General features: G+C 60.7%; 8 protein-coding genes across 8 annotated transcripts; 3 read left to right on the forward strand and 5 right to left on the reverse strand.

Annotated features, from left to right (window-relative positions):
* Positions 1-122: 122 nt before the first annotated feature.
* PAN0_008d3647 (uncharacterized protein) lies at positions 123-3,296 on the reverse strand (the record flags this gene model as incomplete). The annotated part of the gene is made up of 1 exon (XM_014801148.1): positions 123-3,296. The coding sequence occupies one exon, from the start codon at positions 3,294-3,296 to the stop codon at positions 123-125; it is 3,174 nt and encodes a 1,057-aa protein (XP_014656634.1).
* A 98-nt stretch (positions 3,297-3,394) lies between these two features.
* On the reverse strand, positions 3,395-4,535 carry PAN0_008d3648 (uncharacterized protein; the record flags this gene model as incomplete). Its single annotated transcript, XM_014801149.1, has 3 exons — positions 3,395-3,723; positions 3,891-4,001; positions 4,052-4,535. 3 exons carry the CDS (start codon positions 4,533-4,535, stop codon positions 3,395-3,397), a joined length of 924 nt encoding a protein of 307 aa, XP_014656635.1.
* A 368-nt stretch (positions 4,536-4,903) lies between these two features.
* Positions 4,904-6,654, reverse strand: PAN0_008d3649 (uncharacterized protein; the record flags this gene model as incomplete). Its single annotated transcript, XM_014801150.1, has 3 exons — positions 4,904-5,342; positions 5,880-6,033; positions 6,498-6,654. The coding sequence occupies 3 exons, from the start codon at positions 6,652-6,654 to the stop codon at positions 4,904-4,906; spliced, it is 750 nt and encodes a 249-aa protein (XP_014656636.1).
* Positions 6,655-8,800: 2,146 nt separating this feature from the next.
* On the forward strand, positions 8,801-10,420 carry PAN0_008c3650 (monosaccharide transporter; the record flags this gene model as incomplete). The annotated part of the gene is made up of 1 exon (XM_014801151.1): positions 8,801-10,420. One exon carries the CDS (start codon positions 8,801-8,803, stop codon positions 10,418-10,420), a length of 1,620 nt encoding a protein of 539 aa, XP_014656637.1.
* Positions 10,421-10,493: 73 nt separating this feature from the next.
* Positions 10,494-11,281, forward strand: PAN0_008c3651 (protein transporter; the record flags this gene model as incomplete). The annotated part of the gene is made up of 3 exons (XM_014801152.1): positions 10,494-10,550; positions 10,716-11,068; positions 11,170-11,281. The coding sequence occupies 3 exons, from the start codon at positions 10,494-10,496 to the stop codon at positions 11,279-11,281; spliced, it is 522 nt and encodes a 173-aa protein (XP_014656638.1).
* A 156-nt stretch (positions 11,282-11,437) lies between these two features.
* Positions 11,438-13,367, reverse strand: PAN0_008d3652 (pigment biosynthesis protein ayg1; the record flags this gene model as incomplete). The annotated part of the gene is made up of 8 exons (XM_014801153.1): positions 11,438-11,568; positions 11,656-11,724; positions 11,805-11,932; positions 12,011-12,398; positions 12,480-12,556; positions 12,636-12,755; positions 12,832-13,049; positions 13,176-13,367. The coding sequence occupies 8 exons, from the start codon at positions 13,365-13,367 to the stop codon at positions 11,438-11,440; spliced, it is 1,323 nt and encodes a 440-aa protein (XP_014656639.1).
* A 585-nt stretch (positions 13,368-13,952) lies between these two features.
* Positions 13,953-17,811, forward strand: PAN0_008c3653 (nuclear mRNA splicing protein; the record flags this gene model as incomplete). Its single annotated transcript, XM_014801154.1, has 4 exons — positions 13,953-14,231; positions 14,373-14,422; positions 14,508-14,815; positions 15,128-17,811. 4 exons carry the CDS (start codon positions 13,953-13,955, stop codon positions 17,809-17,811), a joined length of 3,321 nt encoding a protein of 1,106 aa, XP_014656640.1.
* A 195-nt stretch (positions 17,812-18,006) lies between these two features.
* On the reverse strand, positions 18,007-20,149 carry PAN0_008d3654 (nicotinic acid mononucleotide adenylyltransferase; the record flags this gene model as incomplete). Its single annotated transcript, XM_014801155.1, has 3 exons — positions 18,007-18,063; positions 18,177-20,006; positions 20,135-20,149. The coding sequence occupies 3 exons, from the start codon at positions 20,147-20,149 to the stop codon at positions 18,007-18,009; spliced, it is 1,902 nt and encodes a 633-aa protein (XP_014656641.1).
* Positions 20,150-21,038: the final 889 nt, after the last annotated feature.

Raw genomic sequence — 21,038 nt, forward strand, 5'->3', positions numbered from 1 at the left:
CAAGCTCCAGAGCACTTGTGATTGTGTATCGATTACCGGATCGTGTTGTTGTATTATTGAATGACAAGGTCAAGGAGGGTGTCTGCAAGCACCACAAAGTCTAGCGGTGGGCAAGTTTTGCTTCAGACGTCGTCGCGTCGAGAGAGCGGGCTGTTGGAGCCGTTGCGCTCGTGATACCTCGGTGCAAAGCGGGTCGAGCCTGCGCCAGCTGACGTCGACGGCCGTCGCATGAGTTCTTCGCGCGCTGGTCCACGCAGATCATGGACCAACGACCGACGTCGATCGCCCAGCTCGTCCTCGCCGTCGCTCGAGGCGCCTTCCCGGGACGAAGACATTCGCGCGAAGCCGTTGCTGCCGAAGCGCGGCGCAGGCGCGTCTCCCGATGTGAGTGGTCGCGACCACGATCCAGACCTCTGAGATGACGGCCGCGCCACTTCGCTCTGCAGCGTCGAAGCGACGGCGCTCGAGCCCGGTCGGCTAGGTCCGTGCGTTGTCCTGAGCGGAGGCAGCTGGAGTTGGCTCGCACCCGCAGCTCGTCCGCTGCTCGAGACTGGTCTCGAGCCACCGCCGTCTTCGCGCAGGCCGAACCCGAGCGTCGCTCCGCTGCTGGAACCGAGCCGACGAGAAATGACATGCGCGTCCGGTGCAGTGCTCGAGCTGGGTCGTCGCCAATCTGCGCCTGATCCAGCGCCATTGCGGTCCACAGACAGCCGCCACGAGCTCGCGCTGCTCTCGCGTGGCAGGGGCGGAGGCTGGAACATGAACGGCGAAGCGTTGTTGCCCGGGCTCGTGCGAAGCTCGGAGCTGTCGGTCTGCAGTCTGGGGTGTGCTTCGTCCTCACGTACACCGTAAGAGGAGCCCATCCTGGAGCGACGTCCCTCGTCTCCGACAAACGTGCTGGACAGCTCGAAGGCCGAGCCTCGGCGTTCGGAAGCGATGCGAGATTCTCGTCGCTCATCCAGCAGCGCCAGAGTCGACGACAGCGGTGGCAGATCGTCGCCGCCTGCCTGGACAGAGCCGTGTGGCCGACTGACCATCGATCCGCCCGAGGTGAGAGGACGTCGGTCGTTTGCTCTCGCGGTGGTGGACGTCGTGCTCGGCCGATCTGTCAGGTCAGGAGGGTTGCCGAATCGCGCATCGCCGCGCTGGCCGAGTGATGGCCGAGCGGATCGAAGCGAGGAAGGTGGCAAGAAAGGCTTCGGCCCTTGGACGGCATCGCCAGCCAAGGCGCCGGCGGGGCTCGTATACGGACGGTAGCTGCTGCTCGCTTGCGCCTCGTCGACACGGTCGAGCTCGGCGGATGTTGCGAGAAGCTGCTGGTCGATGCTCGGAAGCCTTTGCGCTGCCATGGAGCCGGGCCGACTGCCCCCCATGGCTGCAGCCGTTCCTGGTCTGCTCGCGCTCGGCGTGATGGACGACAGAGGAGGCAGAACGGGACGGTTCTGCGAGGTGAGCGGCCGCGAGCCTTGTGCGCTGCTGGAAGGTCGTCCGTGCGCACTCCCTGGTGGAGGGAGAAGTGGAGCGGATCCTGCATCGAGCGACGCACGGATGCTTCCGCGTGAAGGCGGAGGGCTGTTCGCTCTGGCGCGCTTTGCCAAAGTAGGAGTGCGCATGTGAAGATGCGCCGACAGGGTGGATTCGTACTGCGACCTGGACTCGGAGTCGCCAGCAGCGAAATCCGTCGCTGGATAGTGAGCAGCGTACGGGTCGTCGCTCGCCACGGGCCCACCGCCAGTCGAGTTGCGCCAGAAAGGGTTGGAAAAGGAAGGTCGTTGGGTATGGCCCTCTGCAGCCTCACATTCAGCGCCCGTGTAACTGCCGGCAAGAGCTGTCTCCAGGGGCGGGCCGTTTGGTCGCCAGGCTTGCGCAGAGAGTGAGGAAGCGTCAGCCATGTTGGCTGATGGCCGCCTCTCGAGCTCTTGCGGCTGACGACGGTAAGCATCGTAGGGCGGCATATACGATGGATGTCCGGGCGGAAGGCCTTCGTCGTGATAGCTCGAATGCGGCGTCACGAACTCCGTCGCTTGTTCCTGGCGAAGGGCTGGCCCTGAATTGGATGCAAAGTGTGCGGCTTGCTGCTGGGACGGATGAGGTGCGACTTCGAAAGGCTGGCCAGGGGCACCTGGGGCCATCGGAACACCAAAGCCGACAGGCTGGCCGCCCTGTTGCACATACTGCGGGTCATGACTCGTCCAAATGGGCATCGACGCTGGATGACCGGGCGTGGAGAAGGCAGTGGCGGGAGGAGCGGAGGCTGGCGGATCTGCAGAGTCATACTCTGACGGGTACGGATTGGGCTCGTAGATGCCGTGGGAGTTCTGCTGGGCAGCATGGATCGCGTTTGAATTGGAGGAGACGGGAGACCCCGAGCGATCGTTGCCGGCGCCACGCGCAGCTCTAGTCGCAGCGCTCGTCTTTCCTCCTCCTTTGCCGCGGCGTCCAGTGTGATTGTGGCTCGCAATCAAGGCGCCGGGCGAGCTGCTCTTGCCGAGCACTTGGGCGTGGGCGTGCTGGGCCTGGGCGGCTGATTGTGCAAGTGAAGCGTGGAGGGACGAGAGCTCCTGCATCATCATCTCGTTCCGATCCGGAGTGTCAGCATGCACGGTCTGCGCATGTTGGCGAAGGTTATCGAGGCGAGAAAAGGCTTTGCCACAGTGACATCGGAACGGCCGCTCGCCCGTATGCTTGCGCACGTGACGTGCGAGATGCTCGCTTCGGGTGAAGACCATGCGGCAATCGCCGAAGCCGCGGCATTGAAACATGGTGACGTTGCCGCTTCCCTCGGACTTCTGGCCATTGGGGTCGTCGGAGGAGCTGTCATCTTTGCTGTCGGCGGCTTCAGTCTTGCGGCCGGGCGACTCTTTGCGAGCTCGCTTGTTGCGAGGACCTTGTTGATCGGCAGCCTCGTCGGAAGCCGAGTGCGTCGGGGGACCGGATGCAGCATGAACATGGCCGTTCATAGGGCCGGGCGCGACGAACGCGGAGGGCCCCGCCATGCTTGCTGGATGCGACATGTAGCTGGCTCCAGGAGCGTACGAAGTGTGGGCAGCGTTTGTTGGCGCATCGTGGTACTGAGGACGCGCCTCCTGCTCGGTGGGTGGTGCGAACCCGAACGGCCTGCCATCGCCGTAGCCAGATTCGCGGTAAGAAGTATGTGGCACGATGGACGCAGCGGCGTACGGGTCGGATCGGACCTGCTGAAAGTTGGGATTCATGCCGAGGTTGGGAGACGTCTGATGCTGGCGCGGGTCGTGGTAAAAGAACCCCGACTGCTGCGAGGATGAAGCAGTCTCCATGATGGGCGGATAGTGGATGATGGATGCGCGAGAAGGATGGATGCTTGCGACTGAAGGATGAGCAACACGGCGTTGCTTCAGTCAGTGGTTCCCTTGGATCACCAGCGAGGCGCGTGAGGGTGGACCGAGCGGTGCTTCTGCGACTGATCGGAGGCTGCTACGCGTGTCGCATTCGGAGAGAGAGTGCGGTCGGAAGCGGATGTGAAGAACGAGAGAAGGGAAGAGGTGACGGCGTCGCACGGGGCCGATTGCATTCCAGCACTCGAACGCTTGCTGAGCGGTTCAAGGCTCGGATTGACCGGATGACAGGGGCAGCACTGGTCCACGGACGCAAGGTTGAAGGACGAGGACGAGGGCGAGGACGAGGGCGAGGACGAGGGCGAGGGCGAGGACGAGTGTGTGAGAGGCCTGAGCAAGGATGTGCGTTCTGCAATCTAATGCGTTCGGACGGGCGGAAGGCGGAATCGGACGGGCCGATGCGTTAGGCGAGCCTAGCTGGCACTGGCACTTGAGTCGAAGCTTAAGTGAGCGCAGAAGGCGGCGGATGCAAGGTCGGAGAGTGACTCGGAGACGAGCGAGCGGTTGAGCAAGCACGCGAGAGATAAATGGTCACGTCGCCGCGCACACCGGTCAAGGCAAGCCGACGGAGGCGGGCTGGGTCTGTCGAGTCGCTGTCGGAGGCGGCGAGCGTTGCGGACGGACGTGCTGTGCCGAAGGGGATCTTGAGACTGAGCAAGATGCAGGTCTTGGCACACCGCGGTGCGACGGAGAAGCCGACGGGCCCGGGTGCAGACGATGCGCACGCGCACGCGAAACAAGGTTAACGTCGAAAGCTAAGCTGCGCACAACCACCAGACCGATGCAGAGTTGGGGCGGTCCGGGAGTGGCACGGTGCACAGCAGAAAGGCCGGATGGAGAGCGAAAAGGCCAACTCTTCGCAACGAGGCGGCTGATGCAAATGCGGATGCCGAACGGCGAAAGTCTTCGGGCCGGTCGCCGCAATAGATTCTGCTTTGGCTGTGCAGTCAAGGCTTCTTCGGACGGTGCGGACAAGACTTTGGAGTCGGACAAGAGGCGGGATCGAAGAGCAAGAGGTCGAGATCGAAGCTGAAGTTGGTGGAGAGTGGAGAGCGGAGAGTGGAGAGAGGATGGGGAGGGTGAAATGTGGAACGCGCGAGGGCGTGGGCGAGCGGAGCGATGATTGGTGGTGAAAAGAGGCTGGATCCGCCGAGATTCCATGCTTCAGGCACGCCGCCGCCCCGGTCTCTCTAGTACAGCAAGCTAGTCAGGGCAAGGACACATGCAAGAGCCACTCGCCGCCCTGACTACAGGGTGTCCCCAGCGAAAAGGCGCGCGCGACTCACACGCAGCAGCAGCAACACGCCGACCCTTTCAGCGGCGGTCAGTTACAGCCCACCGGTCACTCATGCCAGGCAGACGCTCGGATCGATGCTGCTCGTGCCTTGTGTCGCCTGCGGCCGGCTGCAGCGCATGCACCTTTCGGATGGCTGCGCGTGCTTTCGAGCACGCTCCACAGCTCTCAGGCGGTCTTGCATGTCCCTTTTGGAATTTCTGCAATTTATCAAATTTCGACCTCTACCAGGCGGCTACTTGGGCTCAACACGCGGAGGAGCCAAGTGCGGAGGCGCGAGGCGGACGTCGGTGGTGACTGGGTGAGTGTGACGAAGGAGAGTGGGACGTGCTAGTGGGCTCGGCTGCGATGGGCTGCGTTGCCCTTCTGCGAGACACGAGGGTGTTCCGAAGAGCTTGCAGAGCGCCGCCCTGAGACGAAGCGAGCCGTGCCCACACGGCCTGGTCAAGCGATCCTCGGGTGGCAGGCACAGAACAGGCACCGAGCACAGCAGGTCCGACGGCGCTCCGGCTCGAACGGAAGGATGGAATGCGTGCTTTGGGCGCCACTTTGCCCTGCTAGATTGGCTGCGTGCATGCAACCCCATCCGCCCTGACGGCTCGCCCCTCCTCGCTCCGCCCTCACTTGAGGCTCGGTCCATCGGATTGCCCTTGCGTCCCACGGTGGGTTGGACGCTGGTCACATCGCAAGGGCGCAGGGGTCGCTGGGCGCCACTTGCCGCTGGTTGGAAAATTCAACACCGATCGCTTTTTCTGGCCCCCGTCTCCACAGCAGCGAGGGCGAGATTCAACGCGTAAAACAGAATAGCCGGTGCAGGCTCGATTCCAAATGCAGCTGCGGGCCAACTCCCGAGGCATGCTACATGGGTCGCAGCGCTTCTTTGCAAGGGGGAGGGGGATACGGTATGGCGACAACGACTCATCGTAGGGGAGCGAATGCGGCAGTAGCCTGTTGCACCTCGACCCTGGACAACGGACGAGCGGAGCAAACCAGCTTCTGTGCAGCTTCGTAGCGCGTGCCCTGCTGGCAGATCCTCCGGGCCAGGGCCCGGGCGAGATGTGCAAACAAAAAGGCACGCTCCGCTCGACTGGAATTTTTCCACATGCCTCTCTTCCCCGCTGAGGGACCTCCATCTTTTCACGCTAGGCCCCGCAGCTCAGCCTGCATCACGTGTCCTTGATCGCATCTGCCGATTCATCGGGTGACCTTACCTCTCCAACTCGACGACATGCTCCCTTATCCAAGTCACCACGCCTCGTCTCTGCTTGCAGAGCATATCCAACAGCTCAGTCCGTGGCGGAGCTGAAGCAGCGACCGCGCCGAGATTCTCGTGCCGTGCCGTGTAGAGTTCTAGAAACACTTGCTCTTTGCAAGACGGTGCGCAACAAGTTATCATGCTGAGGAGTTGATGGATACCGACAAATGCCTTCGCACCGCGAAGGCATGGTTCGCTTGCGGGTATCTCGGCAGGTAGCTGACGCAAGTGCCGATCCGTCAGGGGGAGCAGCTTCAGAAGAGATCTGTTGTCCTCCGACTTGTACACCTAGCTGCCGTGCACATCTGTGAGCGTCTTGCAGTCTCTCGAAGCCAACCAGGAACCGCGGGCTGTCTCCAACAATTCTGCGGCACGTCCACAAAGAGGGCATCGTCTTGGCCGCATCTACCCTGTCGAGGAGCGAGGCGGATCCCAAAAGCCGACATGGGCGTGGCATTGATACAGCGGCACACCGAGCTTGGCGCGATCCCCGCCCAGCCTGCTCTTTGGACAGCCACACCGTACCTGACTCTCACATTGGCTCAGATGAAGCTGCCACCGGCGGCCGGCCGACCAAGACCGATATGATACTCTGCTCCACTTTGCACATGGTCGTGCAGCGACTGCGGTTCATTCTGGGGGCCAGCTGAACCGATCGCCGCCCAGTTTGGTGCCATGCGGTCGAGTTCGCCAGGAGGTCCAGCTGCATCCGAGGTTTGACACACGGCCATGTGCGATGATGTCAGGCTGTTGCCATGGTCTTGCATCACTGGCGCGTCGCATGTTTTTTTTTTCTTTTCTTTTTTTCTTTCTTCCGACTGGCATCATGGATCGCAGCTGCAGGCCAGCAGCACGCAGCTTTGTTTGGCCGATCCGTTTTGGCGCCTTTGCGGAAATCGAAAATTAAGCATCCCGCATGACTGTGGCTACCCCTCTCAAGCGATGAACAGGCTCACTCCGATGGCACGTATCTCGCACGTCGACTCGCTCAGCCTGGTTCGGCCTCTTGTCACGGCCAAGAAGCTTGGCCCCTCCTGTGTGTCCTGTCGGATAGTCTGCTGGCTCAAAAGGATCAGCAGACGTCTTCGTCTCGATTTGAGCGTCGTTAGGAGGGCCGAAGAGGAACGCGGTGGAAGCAGAAGTCCGGCATTGTCATGCCTTGCGCGCCCGTCTCTTGTGTGTCGAGGATCGCTGCTCGGGAATGCATCTCCGGTCGTCGTAATGGCTCTGCGGACATGGCTCTTCGCCTCGGACACCGTTGAGGGGCATGTCCGCGAGCCGACACCCGACGTTCCTGAAATTCATGCGTGGTATTGGTGGAGCAGATGGCCGGTACTGCCGGGACTAGTGAGCCGATCGACGGTCTTTTCGGTCAATGTCGAGCCTGATCGACTTGCCACGATCAAGATTAGGCTCACAATGGCAGCTTCTTGAACCGAGCGCAGAGAGCGTCTCGACGCGACTCGCTCGGCGCAGACAGCGACAGAAAGGTGCCGGCGTCGTCAAATTAACTTAAGCCTGTTCCACACAGAAGAGTCCATGGAAGAAGGCTCTCTCTCCTGAAGATTTCCCTCGAGAGACTTTGAGCGAAAAGGACAGTGGGGTGGCTCAGCCTCCCGCGTATGCTCGCGCACTCAATCTTGGCCCCGCGCCGAGCGATGCAGCGAGCGCTGATCGTGCAGCGCAGTGCCGTGCAGTGTCGCGGCCACGCCTTGAGGTTTATGCAAAGCCTACAAAGCAAGGGAAAAAAAAAAAGAGGGGCCCACCTGTCAATAGCAAGAGGGCCCCCGTGGGCCACTCACTCGGAGGATCAGGGGCCACACCCTTGAGGCACGCCCAACGGAGCGACGGTCGACATTCGGGGTTAGGGGAATGGAAGGGACAGCCAAAGGCCAGAGGCAGCAGCCCGGTCAAAAGTCCGAATGCGAACTTCCCGTCGAGCCGCTCTGTCGTCACCGAGGTCAGCCGCCAAGGCGCGGCACTCCCGTCTGACGAGACTGGCAGCTTGTTTCGGACAGTCGCGCCAGGCAGGATGCCTCGAGCCATCGCCTGGCCAAGCGTGGCTTCCGATGCGGAGCTCGAAAAACCCACAAAAAAAATTCTCCGTTCGCGCATTCCCTGCCGCCGCCGTCGCGCTGCAACAGCTGCAGCTTGGCAGCGCAGGTGGGGCGCGGCGCTGCGCCTCAAGCCTCCGCTCCACATTGTCATTTTGGCTCAATGCGTGGACGAGCCCGTGTGGATGTCCTGTGAGGATGTCCTGTGACATTACGCGGAAGTGTGATTCGCTGGATCCGGCTGCCACTTCCGTGAGCCCATCTGGATGCGCGCCGAGCTTGCTCTGTCTGCTCCAGTCTTCGCACTCTGCCAAGTCTGTGACGCTCGATGCCGCTCCAGCCGAGCGCATGGCCACTGGACATCAGCCGAAGACCAAAAAAAGGGAAAGAGAAAAGAGGGTGTGGTGGCCCACCCCGCTCGCAGCCCAGCCGGGCCCTCAATCTGACCTCTCCCTCTCTCTTCTCTCTCTCCTCCGGCCGCTGCCAGCCGAACATGCACACCGGCTGTGGTCCGCGCAAGGTTGTCTCCGAAAGCACCTCGATGACGCTAGGACGTCTGGCTCCCCGCGGCTGATGATCATAAATACCTCGCACGCACCCCGCTCCGCCATCGCTCTGCCCCAACCCACATCATCCCCCCGAACTTTGGCGTCCTCCTCTCGATTCTTGGGCGTAGCCGTGCCTCCTGTACCGCACTGTCCCCCTTCGTCTCGATTGATCGCGTGGTGATCGTATGCACCGCCAGCAAGTAGGCCTTTCGCATCCGACTCTGCTCAACGTCCTCCTACCTCAAGCGCAGCTCGCCTAGAAGCATCCAAACATCATGGTCTTCCAGGTGCGAGGCACGCCGATTGGCGCCCTCACCCTCTTCATCGCCATGCTCGCCTCCATGGGTGGCTTCCTCTTCGGCTGGGACACGGGTCAGATTTCCGGTCTTACCCAGATGGCCGACTTCCGTCAGCGCTTCGCCACCGTCGACAACCCCGATGCGATCGGCGGCAAGGACTGGAACCCGTGGCTCGAAGGCGTCGTCGTCTCGCTCCTCAGCGTGGGAACGGCCATCGGTGTCATGATTGGCGCCCCTCTGGCTGACTCGCTCGGTCGACGATGGGCCATGGTCGTCGAGTGCATCATCTTCGACATTGGTGTCATCATCCAGGTCACCTCTTTCACCGCCTGGTACCAGGTGGCCATCGGTAGGCTCGTCACTGGTCTCGGCGTCGGCGCACTGTCGGCCGCCGTGCCCCTCTACCAGTCCGAGACTGTGCCGCGACAGGTGCGAGGTGCCCTCGTCGGTACCTACCAGCTTTTCATCACCCTCGGCATTCTGCTGGCCTACTGCACCAACATCGGCACCCGCAACTACGGCAACTCGGGCGAGTGGCGCGTGCCCATCGCCCTCGGCATCTTCTTCTCCACCATCCTCGCCGTCGGCATTCTCTTCTGCCCCGAGTCGCCCCGTTGGCTCGCTGCCCGAGGCCGCAACGAAGAGGCCTACAAGTCGTGCGCGGCAGTGCGAGGCGCCAAGTACGGCGACGGCAACCCCTGGGTCGAGGCCGAGTACCGCGAGATCATCGCCGTGGTCAAGGCCGACGAGCGAATGGAGGAGGCCGGCTGGATCGACTGCTTCAAGCCTCGAAACAAGACGCTCTACCGAACCCTGCTCGGCATGACGCTGCAGGCCGGCCAGCAGTTCACCGGTGCCAACTACTTCTTCTACTTTGGCACTGCCATCTTCACCTCGGTCGGCCTGAGCGACTCGTTCGTCACTCAGATCATCCTTGGCGCCGTCAACTTTGCCTGCACGTTCCTCGGTCTCTACATCCTCGAGCGCTTCGGTCGACGCTGGCCTCTGATCTACGGCGCTGCTTGGCAGTCGTTCTGGCTCTTCGTCTTTGCCATCGCCGGTGTTGTCGGTGGTCCCCAGCCCGACCAGATCTCCAAGGGCGTGGGCAACCTGCTCATCGTCTCTGCGTGCCTCTTCATTCTCGGATACGCCTCCACCTGGGCTCCCGGTATCTGGGTCTGGATCGGCGAGAGTTTCAGCTACCGCACCCGTGCCAAGCAGGCGTCGCTCGCCACCCTCGCCAACTGGGTCTCGAACTTCCTCATCTCGTACTTTAGCTCGCCCATCGCCACCGAGATCAACTTTGCCTACGGCTTTGTCTTCGCCGGATGCAACTTGGCCAACACGCTCGTCGCCTACTTCTTCGTCTACGAGTCGGCCGACCTCACCCTCGAGGACGTCGATGCCATGTACAACGACCCCAACTGCAAGGCGTGGCACTCGACAAAGTGGGTGCCGGCCGGCTACACGTCGCGCGACCAGATCAAGGAGAAGGACAGCGGCCAGGCAAGCGAGGTGGGCGAGTGGAGCAACTCGCCCTCGGCGCTGCCCGGCGAGCAGGAGAAGAATAAGGCCAATCCTCTTCAGGTCGCCTGAACGGCTTCAAGAAGCACCCTTCTCAGTTTCCACCGCATTCGGCATCACCATCTGCATCTCCCCATAAATACCAATGCCCCGTCACAAGGCTAATTGCACATTGGCCGCCGCTTCGCACTTCAGTGCGTCTGTACGTACTTCCGCCTGCAAGGCAAGGCATTAATCGCAGAAGCTGGTCATATCGTAGAACGTTCGAAATAATGTACTATTGAATGATCCGGTGATTGAGATGACGAGGGAGCTGAAGTAGTCAAAAGGCATGCTTCGCCGTTGGCAACTCTTGATGCGCGCCCAGCGTCGAGCTTTTTTGGCCCAGGAGGAAATCTCGGAATTCGGAGCGACAAACGGGCTGAGAAGCCGACTGGCCAAATTTGCCTTGGACGCAGCTTCATTTCTCCACCTCGTACGCCCATCCGCCCTCTTACTCGACCTCGTCAACATCATGTCGCTCTTTGGACTTGGAGGCGGCTCTTCGCCTGCCGCAAGCAATGCAGCTGTGAGCTCGGCTCAGATCGAGGCTGCTACCGCCGAACTCGAGATGGTCACCGACGTCTTCAACCGCCTCGTCTCGTCGTGCCACGCCAAGTGCATCTCCACAAGATACGCCGAGCCCGACCTCAACAAGGGCGAAAGCATCTGCATCGACCGGTAAGCCCTTTCTCTTCTCCTCAACTACAGGCATGGATGGCATGCTGAGACGGCTTGACTGACAAACACTTCCATGTCCCGGGTATCGCCACTCGCAACAGCTGCGTCAGCAAGTTCTTCGCTGTCAACGGAAAGGTCAACGAGCTCATGCAGTCCATGGGCCAAGCCGCGCAGGGCGGTGCTCCCAGCGGTGGAGGATCCTTCTTTGGATGATGTCGCTCGTCTGGCGATCAAATACACAATGCCAATGCAGTTCGATTCGTTATACCAGTGCAAGGTGATGCGTACACAGCAGCAGCAGCTGCTTCGGTGCACCGCTTGGCCGGTGCCATAGCGCCGACAGCCTGCTTCTCGGTGACAAGGGCTAGGCTAGCATGTACTGAGCTGCTTCCAGTAATCCATCAGCCATGCACTGCTCAACGGCTCGCCGTTGTGTCCCATGTGAGGGAACCATCGAAGCTGCGCACCCGGGCCGTGCTCGGCCAAGATGCGCTGGTCGTCTGTGTGTGTTTGGAAGCCGAAAGGTCAGACGAGTCGAACGTGTGAGCGCAAAGCTACTGGCCATGTTGATCACCTTTGAGACTCACCAATCGGAAAGATCGTGTCGCGCTCGCCGTTGACCGCAAGCAGGGGCGCACTGGGCTGGTCGAGCAGACCTGAGATGCAACGACACTCGATTTTTGCGTCGTGAGCAAGCGCTGCCGATCCATCGCTGGTGCGACATGCGTCCACTTACCCTGACGAAGAAGCGAATACTTCTCGGCCTCGTCCTTGAATTCTTCCTGGTCTGAGTAGCCAAAGGCCTGGCTCAGCGCGCGCTGTAGGCTGGCTGGGTAAGCCAACGCCTCGGCCGCTTCGAGCCACCTGTTCATCGTTTCAGTGACTCGTCAGTACGTGCTGCACATCTCCAGCCTGGAAGAGACCACGAAGCTGTTCACCTACGTTCTTGTAAAAGTGTAGTGACTCGCGGTTCCCTGGCTGACGACCGTGCGGAGGCGATGTTGCTCGACGCGCGAGGCACGCACCGCCCAGTAGGAGCCCGTCGAGATGCCCCAGAAGCTAACACAGTGCGCGCGAAAGAGCCGGTTGTGAGAGTGAATCCAGTCCACAATGCTGTTCCAGTACTTTTGCTCCGCCTGAGGATCGCGGCCCGTGATGGGGGAGTCGGCAGTTCCAGGCATCGGGACGACGATCGCTGCGTATCCGTACGATGTCAAAGCGGTGATCTGCTCGAGCATGTATGTGTGATAGTGGTCCAGGCCAGTGATGATGACAACGACCGGCTGTGCTCTTCGCTGCCCCTTGGCACGAAAGACTCGGAGCGGAATGGCTGTCGTGGCATCGTGGACTTGTCGTCAGTGTGTCTAGCTTCAGGCTTGATGCCTTGGCGCCGACCAGATAGCATTCTCACCTGGCTGATTCGAGTCTCTGCCACCGAGCGTTGCGAGAGGGATATCTGCCTTGAAGCTCTGGAACAGTCCCATCAGGCTTGATTGACGTTTGGGCCCAAGTCAGTAATGATGATCGCGCTCCTCGTTCTCTGATCGAGCCCATTCTTTGCACCTACTCGAGGGCGGCCTGGAATGCAGCTTTGTCGAGCTCCCACGCGGCCAGCTTAGCTCTGGACCTGCTGGTGGCTTCGTGGACCCAAGGGAAGTACGCCAACCGGTAGACATTTGCAGCTCGCCTACGGGCTCGAAGAGGGAGTTCCAATGTCAGTGGCTCACTGAGCTCGTCCAATAAGGGGAAGGGGAGGGACGCACATGTAGTAGGTGATTGCCTCTTGGCTTGCACCGCTAGAGCGCAGAGCATCGGCGCGCTCAACGAGCTCGTTGCCCTTTGGTAGAAACAGGCTTGCCCACTCGTCGTCTCCAATGTCAGCGACCGGAACGTCAGGATAGGCTGCCACGAGGTGATCAAAGATGGGCGCAAAATCGGCCTCGTCGGCGTAGGCGTCTACTGGCCACGCTTTGCGCTGCAACTGCAATGCCCAAATGAACCGGACATGTCATTGATGTCAGCATCTTCAATACCGTTACAGCACGATTTTCAGACCAGCAAAAGAGACCGAAAGAGTCGTCGATGAGGAGCGAGTTTCAGAACGCACGGCGACTTTCAAGAACGTCTCATACCAGGCCGAGACAGACTGATGGTACGGATAGGGCGAAGTGTCGGTCATGACGTCCGTTCCAAAGGTGAAGAACAAATCGGTACTGTCATCGACATCGGCGTAGACCGCGTCATTCGGAACAATCAGGAGGAACACTGTCCATGCGAGGATGGCGGCAAAGTATCGCATGTTGGAGACGGTATGCTCCAAGTGGGCAAGCTAGAAAGGAAGACTCAGTAGAAGGGACGAAGGCAGTGTGTATGGGTAGCGGGACACACCCCGATAAACACTCGAGGGCTGTCATTCAATCAGCATATATACGCCCGTCCAGCTACGTAGACGACAGCGTGTTCAGGCAAATGGCCACTGTCGGACTTCGATTGGTCTGGTGCGTTCGGAGCCAGTCTCTGCAAAGTGTCGTGCAGCGATGGAAGGGGGGTATGAAGGAGGTTGGATGGTTCAGATGGGCGGCCGAGGCTTGGCCAGCGCCCGCACTTTGGGAGCGTTTGGGGTGGGAAAGACTGGCGCCGGTGAGGGAGGGATTCGGAGGCAAGCCTAACGCGCTTCCAGACTTGGCTAAGCCTCGGGAGGTCTCCTCCACAAGAGAAACCTCCGTGATTTCTCGAAAGGCGTCTTGCAGCGTGACATCTTCCTGGCCTTTGCCACGATCCACACTCGGATTCCTCGGACATCGCTATCTCACTGCCATACGGTACTGCTCCAACATCGACGATACACAGCACTGGGCTCGGATCTCACAGCAACACAGCGACGATGGCCGGCTCGACTGAACCCGCTCCGGCACCCACAAGGGACGAGCGTAAAGCTTGTTGGTCGCACCGAGATGTCTATTTTGCATGCTTGACCCAAAAGGGAGTCAGGGTGCCTCCCGGTACCGACATGAGCGATGGCCGAGGCCCGATCGGAAAGGCCGCCAAGGAAGAGCAAGAGGCGCTCGAGAGGGAGAAGGCGATCACCGCCGACGAAGCGCGGAAACAGGACCCATGCCTGGAGGCGCGACAGGGGTACGAGGCCAACTGCGCTCGGAGCTGGGTAAGTGCCGCAATAGAGAGAAGGCAGGCTGGACTCACGAAGCGACCGCGATACGCCGAGGGTCGGATATGCCCAGCGCGAAGCTCCGAAAGGATCGCGATGACTGACGCTTTGTTTCCTTTGGTCCGCTCTTGAACTCAGGTCGACTATTTCAACAAGAGAAGAGTGCTGGAGCAGCGCCAAAAGATGATGTACGAACAGGCCGAAGCGGATCGATCGAAGCGCTGACATCCTGGCCCGGCATCAGCGCCGACCGACAGTTTGCTTCGCTCTTAGCGCAAGCTCGGCACTTCCGAAGCGTTGGACTTGGTCGTCTCAGGCATGCACCACTCTCAGCAGAGCATTCGTCAAGGTCACATTGCTGCCGGAGTGCATGTCGGAACTCGCCCGAGCTCAGCGTCACCGTTTTGTCTCGGCTCGGCCGCCTCCTCGCGCCGATCCCGACTCGAACTGTACTTTACATCTTACTACGCCCATCCCTAATCATATTCACGCTGTTCACACGTCGCCCGTTCCGCTGAGCCTGGTACACTGCTGGGGGAGGCAACGGAGCCCGAAAGGATGCTCGTCTGCACCTGCCGCGGGTGCGTGGCGTCTGTGTTGGGCACCGTCAAGCAGGCGGTCAGGGAGGCTCGAGAGGAAATTCGGGACTCGGGCATCGCCCCTGGAGCTGCAAGAAATTCTCGAGGCGTGGAATTCCACGCCAAGCGCAGCAGACCAGCTCGCTCAGGGCGCAGTCGCGAGTCGGCCACGCGCTCCCGTGGAGCGGATGCATCTTGGCTCGCTCTTCAGGTGACCCTCGCCTCTTCATCACCTTCATCACACTCGCCTTCCGCACCTACGCCAGGCCCGGACTCAAGCGCGCACACGCTGACATCTGCCGATATTCTTCTCAGAGTGCGATCGCTTGCCGGCATCATCCGAGCTTGCCGTGCTGAGCTTGGTAGCTATGCCTTCGCGTGACCGCTCGCTCGACGCGCGCTCGAATGCAAGCAGCAGCAGCACCAGATCAGCCTCGCCCGATGAAGCCGCAGCGCTCAAACGCAAGAGACCCATCAGCCGCTCGCCGTCTGGAGCCAGCGCCGGGTCGTCTCGCTCGGCATCCAGATCCAGATCTCCGCCTCCGAGGTCACGCAGAAGAAAGTCATCCAGAGGTCGCTCGCCCTCGTTCAGCAGCGATGACGACGCGCACAAACGCAACGAGTCTTCTCGGACAGCTGAGGCGCAACAAAGCGAGGCAAAGGCCAAGGAAGTGGCAGCCAAGGGTGAGGCGCTCCGCTCCACTTTGGCCAAACTCTCTGCCACCAAGGCCGGTGGTGCCTACATCCCGCCCGCGCGCTTGAAGGCTTTGATGGCAGAAGCAGCCGCAGCGGATCCCGGAAGCGCCGAGTTCCAGCGTATGAGCTGGGACGCGCTCAAGAAGAGCATCACCGGCCTCGTCAACAAAGTCGCTGCCGAAAACATCAAGACCATCGTCGTCGAGCTCTTCGGCGGCTCCAACCTCATCCGCGGCCGCGGTCTGTACTGCCGCTCCATCATGCGCGCACAGGCGCTCTCGCTATCCTTTACGCCCGTCTTCGCCGCCCTCACCGCCGTCGTCAACACTAAGCTGCCCATGGTCGGAGAGCTCCTCGTCATCCGGCTCGTCTCGCAGTTCCGTCGATCATTCAAGCGCAACGACAAGACCGTCTGCAACTCAACCGCCATGTTCATTGCTCATCTCGTCAACCAGCGCGTCGTTCACGAGGTCCTGGCTCTCGAGATCCTCGTGCTCCTGCTCGAAAAGCCCACCGACGATAGCGTCGAGATCGCTGTCGGTTTCATGCGCGAGGTCGGCGCTTTCCTCGCCGAAGAGGCGCCCAAGGCCAACAACAGCATCTTTGACCGGTTCCGTGCAGTACTCTACGAGGGAGACATCAGCAAGCGCGTGCAGTACATGATCGAGGTGCTCTCCCAAGTGCGCCGCGACGGCTTCAAGGACAACCCGCGCATCCAAGAGGCCCTCGACTTGGTCGAAGAGGACGACCAAATCACGCATTCCGTCAGTCTGGATGACCAGCTCAACGTCCAAGAGGGCCTCAACGTCTTCAAGAACGACCCAGACTTTCTTGAAAACGAGGAGCGCTACCGTGCTATCAAGGCAGAGATCCTGGGCGAAGATGATGACAGCGATGACGGCGGATCCGATGCGGACTCCGAGACTGGTTCGAGCTCAGACGAGAGCGAGGCAGCCGACCCGGACGTCGCACAGCGACAGCTCGAGATTCACGACCGAACCGAGACCAACCTCACCAACCTGAGGAGAACCATCTACCTTACCATCATGTCCTCGCTCGACTTTGAAGAGAGCGTGCACAAGCTCCTCAAGCTCGAGATCCCCGAAGGTCAAGACATTGAGCTATGCAACATGATCGTAGAGTGCTGCTCCCAGGAGCGCACCTACAGCAAATTCTACGGCAACATGGGCGAGCGCTTCTGCAAGCTCCATCGCAAGTGGTCCGACAACTTCGAACAGAGCTTCCGCAACTACTACGACACCATCCATCGATACGAGACCAACCGTCTCCGCAACATCGCGCGCTTCTTCGGCCACCTCTACTCGACTGACAGCGTGAGCTGGGCCGCCTTCTCCGTCATCCACATGAACGAAGAGGACACCACCAGCAGCTCGAGAATCTTTGTCAAGATCCTCTTCCAAGAGATCCAGCAGCAGCTCAGCCTCAAGACGCTCGCCGAACGCTTCGGGGAGCCGAGCCTGCAGGAGCACTGGCAGGGGCTCTTCCCCAAGGACAATCCGAAGAACACTCGTTTCTCCATCAACTACTTCACCTCGATCGGCATGGGCGTGCTGACCGAGGACATGCGCGAGCACCTCAAGAACGCACCCAAGATCCTGCTCGCGCAAAGGCAGGCAGCGCTGGCGGCGAGGGGCTCCGATGACAGCGATACCGACTCCTCCAGTGTGCTCTCGAGCAGCACTGGCTCCCGCAGTCGCAGGTCATACTCGTCGCGCTCGTCAACATACTCTTCAAGATCTCGTTCTTCGCGGTCGCGGTCGCGCTCATACTCCTCGGGCTCCTACTCTTCGCGTTCGTACTCCTCGCGTTCCTACTCGTCCTATTCTGGCTCTTCTCGCAGTCGCAGTCGCAGTCGCAGTCGCAGCCGAAGACCTCGAGGCCGAAGCATCAGCCGAAGTCGATCGCGAAGCTTCACTCGGAGTCCATCGCGAAGCCGCAGCAGGACGCCTAGTCCCAGGCGGCGTCGCGGACGTAGCCGCACCCGCTCGGCATCCTACTCGTCCTACTCGTCCCGATCACGATCGTATTCGCGGTCGCGATCCAGGTCGTACTCGCGGTCGCTCTCGCGTTCACGATCGTACTCGCGATCCTTGTCGCGTTCTCGCTCTCGCTCGCGATCCGTCGACGCGCCACGAGACCGTCGCTACCGTTCCGCCTCGCGCTCGGCGCGATCGCACTCGGATACTGAAGACCGCGACCCGCGATCGCGACCTCTATCTCGCGGAAGACGCGACTCTTTCTCGTCTCCATCTCGCTCGCCGTCGCCCAGAGATCGACGCTAGGCGACGGAGACACGCAGCCGCGAATCTGTCTGTTGACGCTTTGTAATGTGCGCATGATCAAGGCGAGCGCCCTACGATTGGGAAATGGATGAAATTCTATTCCGAGCCGGTATATAAGCAAGCATGATGGCGGTTCGCCAAAGCCAAGACCGAGTGACGTACTTTTTGAGGAAAGAGGGGGAGCGAGAGTAGACATCACCAATTTGGGTGTTCCGGCTCGGCCTTGAGGTCCTCGTCTAGTGGCAGGCGGTACTGATGATTGTGTCACGAAGGCAAGGGGACAGACAAGACCTGATCAGTGTCATGCTGGCAACACGGGAGCTGCCACCTTCAAGCGAGGCAGGATGAGGCTGAATGCAACTTACAAGGCCTTCTTTTTCGATGTACTGGATGACGCTGTTCGGAAGGAGATACTTGATGGACTGGCCTCGACGGACAAACAGGCGCACCTTGGAGGAGGAGATGTCGTTGTAGATGGTCTGCTTGACGATCTTGAGATTTCGGCGGTACTTCCAGAGAAGGTCGTGCGAGAGGAGGAATGACCACACGTCTGCACCCGTTCGCTCTACGATCAAACAGCCGTACTGGCCCAGGATGTGGTGAAGATCGGCGGTCGCCCAGACGCCTGGCTCGCCCATGCTCTGGATGAGGTCGCCGCCAGCAAGCAGCATGATCTTGACGTTCTTTCGGCTGCCGTCGCTGAGGATGACGCCGCCATCCGTCGGTCCGTTGATCTCTTCGTGGAAGTGGTCCAGGACGACAGCTGTACGCTGGTACTCGTCTTGGAGCGACTCCCACGCATCCACCATGAGCCAGGTGGATGTCTTTTCAACGGCGAGCTCGCACATGCGCACACGGTGCGTTGCCTTTGCCAGACCCTCCTTCTTGTAGTAGTCCGATACGGGCGAGTAGTAGCCGGCGAGCAGCTCGTACTTGCCCGACTCCATGATCTGGTCCTTGGCCATCTCAAAGATACGCAGATGCAAGTAGGTGGGCGGAGAGAAACTGCCGCAAGCTACAATGACGAGCGGAGTTCTGGACTCGTCGCGCATCTTGGTGGGCAGGCGGTGGCGCGGGAAAGTGTAATCCTCCTTGGTCTGACCCTGCTGGGGTACGCGGCCGTCTCGGAGACGGATGTCTGGGCTGAGACCCTCGACGCCGTCCACCTCGTCATCACGTTCGGCGGCGGACGAACCTGCATCCTCCTGCGCATCGAGATCCTCCGAGAACTGCGAATAAGCTGGGCGATCTTCGGCGGACTGAGGCACCGGCGAGCTTCTGCTCTGGCTGGAATGACTGCTGTTGGTACGCTGTGTCCAGGCCGATGGGCCGCGGCTCGAATGAGCATCGCGATGGTTCGCCTCACCGGAGGCTTCCCAACCGTGTGGGCTGGGTCGTTTAGCCGCCTCGGAAGTGGCGGTGGAGGTGAGGCCGAGGACAGGCTTGTTGGGCGAGAGGGTTGCTAAACTGGCCGAGCTGGCCTCGCGAGATGAGAGCTTTTCGTCCAGATCCCACTGCGGTACGTCTCGATCGTACTGCGAGCTCGTGTGAGTGCGGCCGTCCGATTGGCTGTGCCCTGAGCTGGCACCATTGGCATCATCAGAGGTGGAGGAAGTCATGCCGCTCAGGAGCGACTGCCTTTCGGCCGTCGGTGTCTTGACGCTGGGATCGTGCGATTGCGGAGAGGCTGGCAAGACGCGAGATTGTGAATGCGAGCGTGTGTAGGGATCCTGGTCGTCGGCGGATGAGATGGACGTGGCCTTGGACAGCGGGCTGCTGCCGCCAGCGGTGCGTGACTGTCGGGTGGTGCGCTGCGGGCTGCCGGGTGGACGATTCGATGAGCCGGACGCTTCCGACGCGTGCGAAGACGGATCCGAGTCGTGGCTGGAGAGTCGCTGGCCGGCTTCATCGAGAGGACCAGCGCCTCCGACCGCCGCACCAGTGAAGGGCGGGCTGTCGAGGTGGAAGCTCTGCACCGACAGAGCGGCAAACTTGAGCGAAGAGGGGCCGCCCGGCCCGGCCTGCGAGTCGGTCATCCGGGGCATCGGAGCAGTGGGCTGGTTCGGAGCGCGGTTGGGATCCGAGCGGGTCGTCGAGAGTCGTCGCGAGCGAGCATCCGAGGCGGAACGCGGCGCAGCCACAGCAAGAGAAGAGACAAGCGGATCGGTACAGTCAGCATTGGCGCGTCTCGGATGCTGCCGACTGGGCAGGCCTGAGGCGAGGTCCAGCCAGCGTCGTGCTGCAGCTCGGATGCTGCCGACTGGGCAGGCCCGAGGCGAGGTCCAGCCAGCGTCGTGCTGCTGCTCGGGCAGAAGGAACTCACCGTTTGCCGCGACATGTTTTGCGAGAGAGCGTATCAGTGGGCGTTGCTGTCGAAGTTGAGCCGCAGCGGGGTGCGGAGATCCGTGTGAGACAGAGCAGCAGTCGTGTTGGGAATCCCTGTGTGAGGCTATACAAGAGGTCGATGAGCCGGCGACCGAGAACGATTGACGAGCGTCCGAGGAGAAGGTCGGGGTCTAATGGGGTTTCGAACCCGTGGCCAACAAGGTGAGAGGAGGTGAGGCGAAGGAGAGGAGGCAATGGTGTCGTCTGAAGGATCAAAGGTCGGAATGGATGGCCGAGGGTGAATGCTGCGCCGGAGCCATGGCATCGGAGGCCGCAGGCTAGCCTGCACGAAACAAGATGTGGCCCCGCCCATCCTTGGCTGGAGCGAGCCTCCGCTAAGCTGACCTCCCCCATCCATCCCCGAAGCCTTTCGGCGCCCTGCCGGTTTTCGGTCCTCTGCCGAACGTGCTTTTTGCAAGTGCTTGCAAGGCTCGCTCCGTCCTTTCATGTCTCCTGCCACTGTTTCCGTCCTCCACGCCGAGACATCTGATTCCCAGTTCCTGGTCGGCTTGCTGAATCGTGCATCTGGGCGATCCACGCTTCCCAAACACAGCGCGGAAAAAAAAGCCAGTCCGATCCCAGTGTTCAATGCCCGTCGTGTCAGAGCGGCTTTGTACAGGGCCGCCAAAGTCACACGGCGTTGCCAATCTTGGCCGATCCAGACCGGAAAGCCGCGCTTCTGCCGCTTGGTGTTCAGAGCGCATGAAAAAGCGGTAAAAAATAGAGAAAGGTGTGAGCACGACGGACCTCACAGCTTTGAAATCACGCGAAAATTCGACCCAGCCTCGTCGTGACTCGACTCGATGGCTTCTGAGCTAGCCATGCAGACTGTAGCTCAGGAC

The sequence above is a fragment of the Moesziomyces antarcticus genome (genome assembly GCF_000747765.1).
Source record: "Moesziomyces antarcticus DNA, scaffold: scaffold_v10008, strain JCM 10317, whole genome shotgun sequence".
In the NCBI taxonomy this organism is placed as follows: Eukaryota; Fungi; Basidiomycota; class Ustilaginomycetes; order Ustilaginales; family Ustilaginaceae; genus Moesziomyces; species Moesziomyces antarcticus.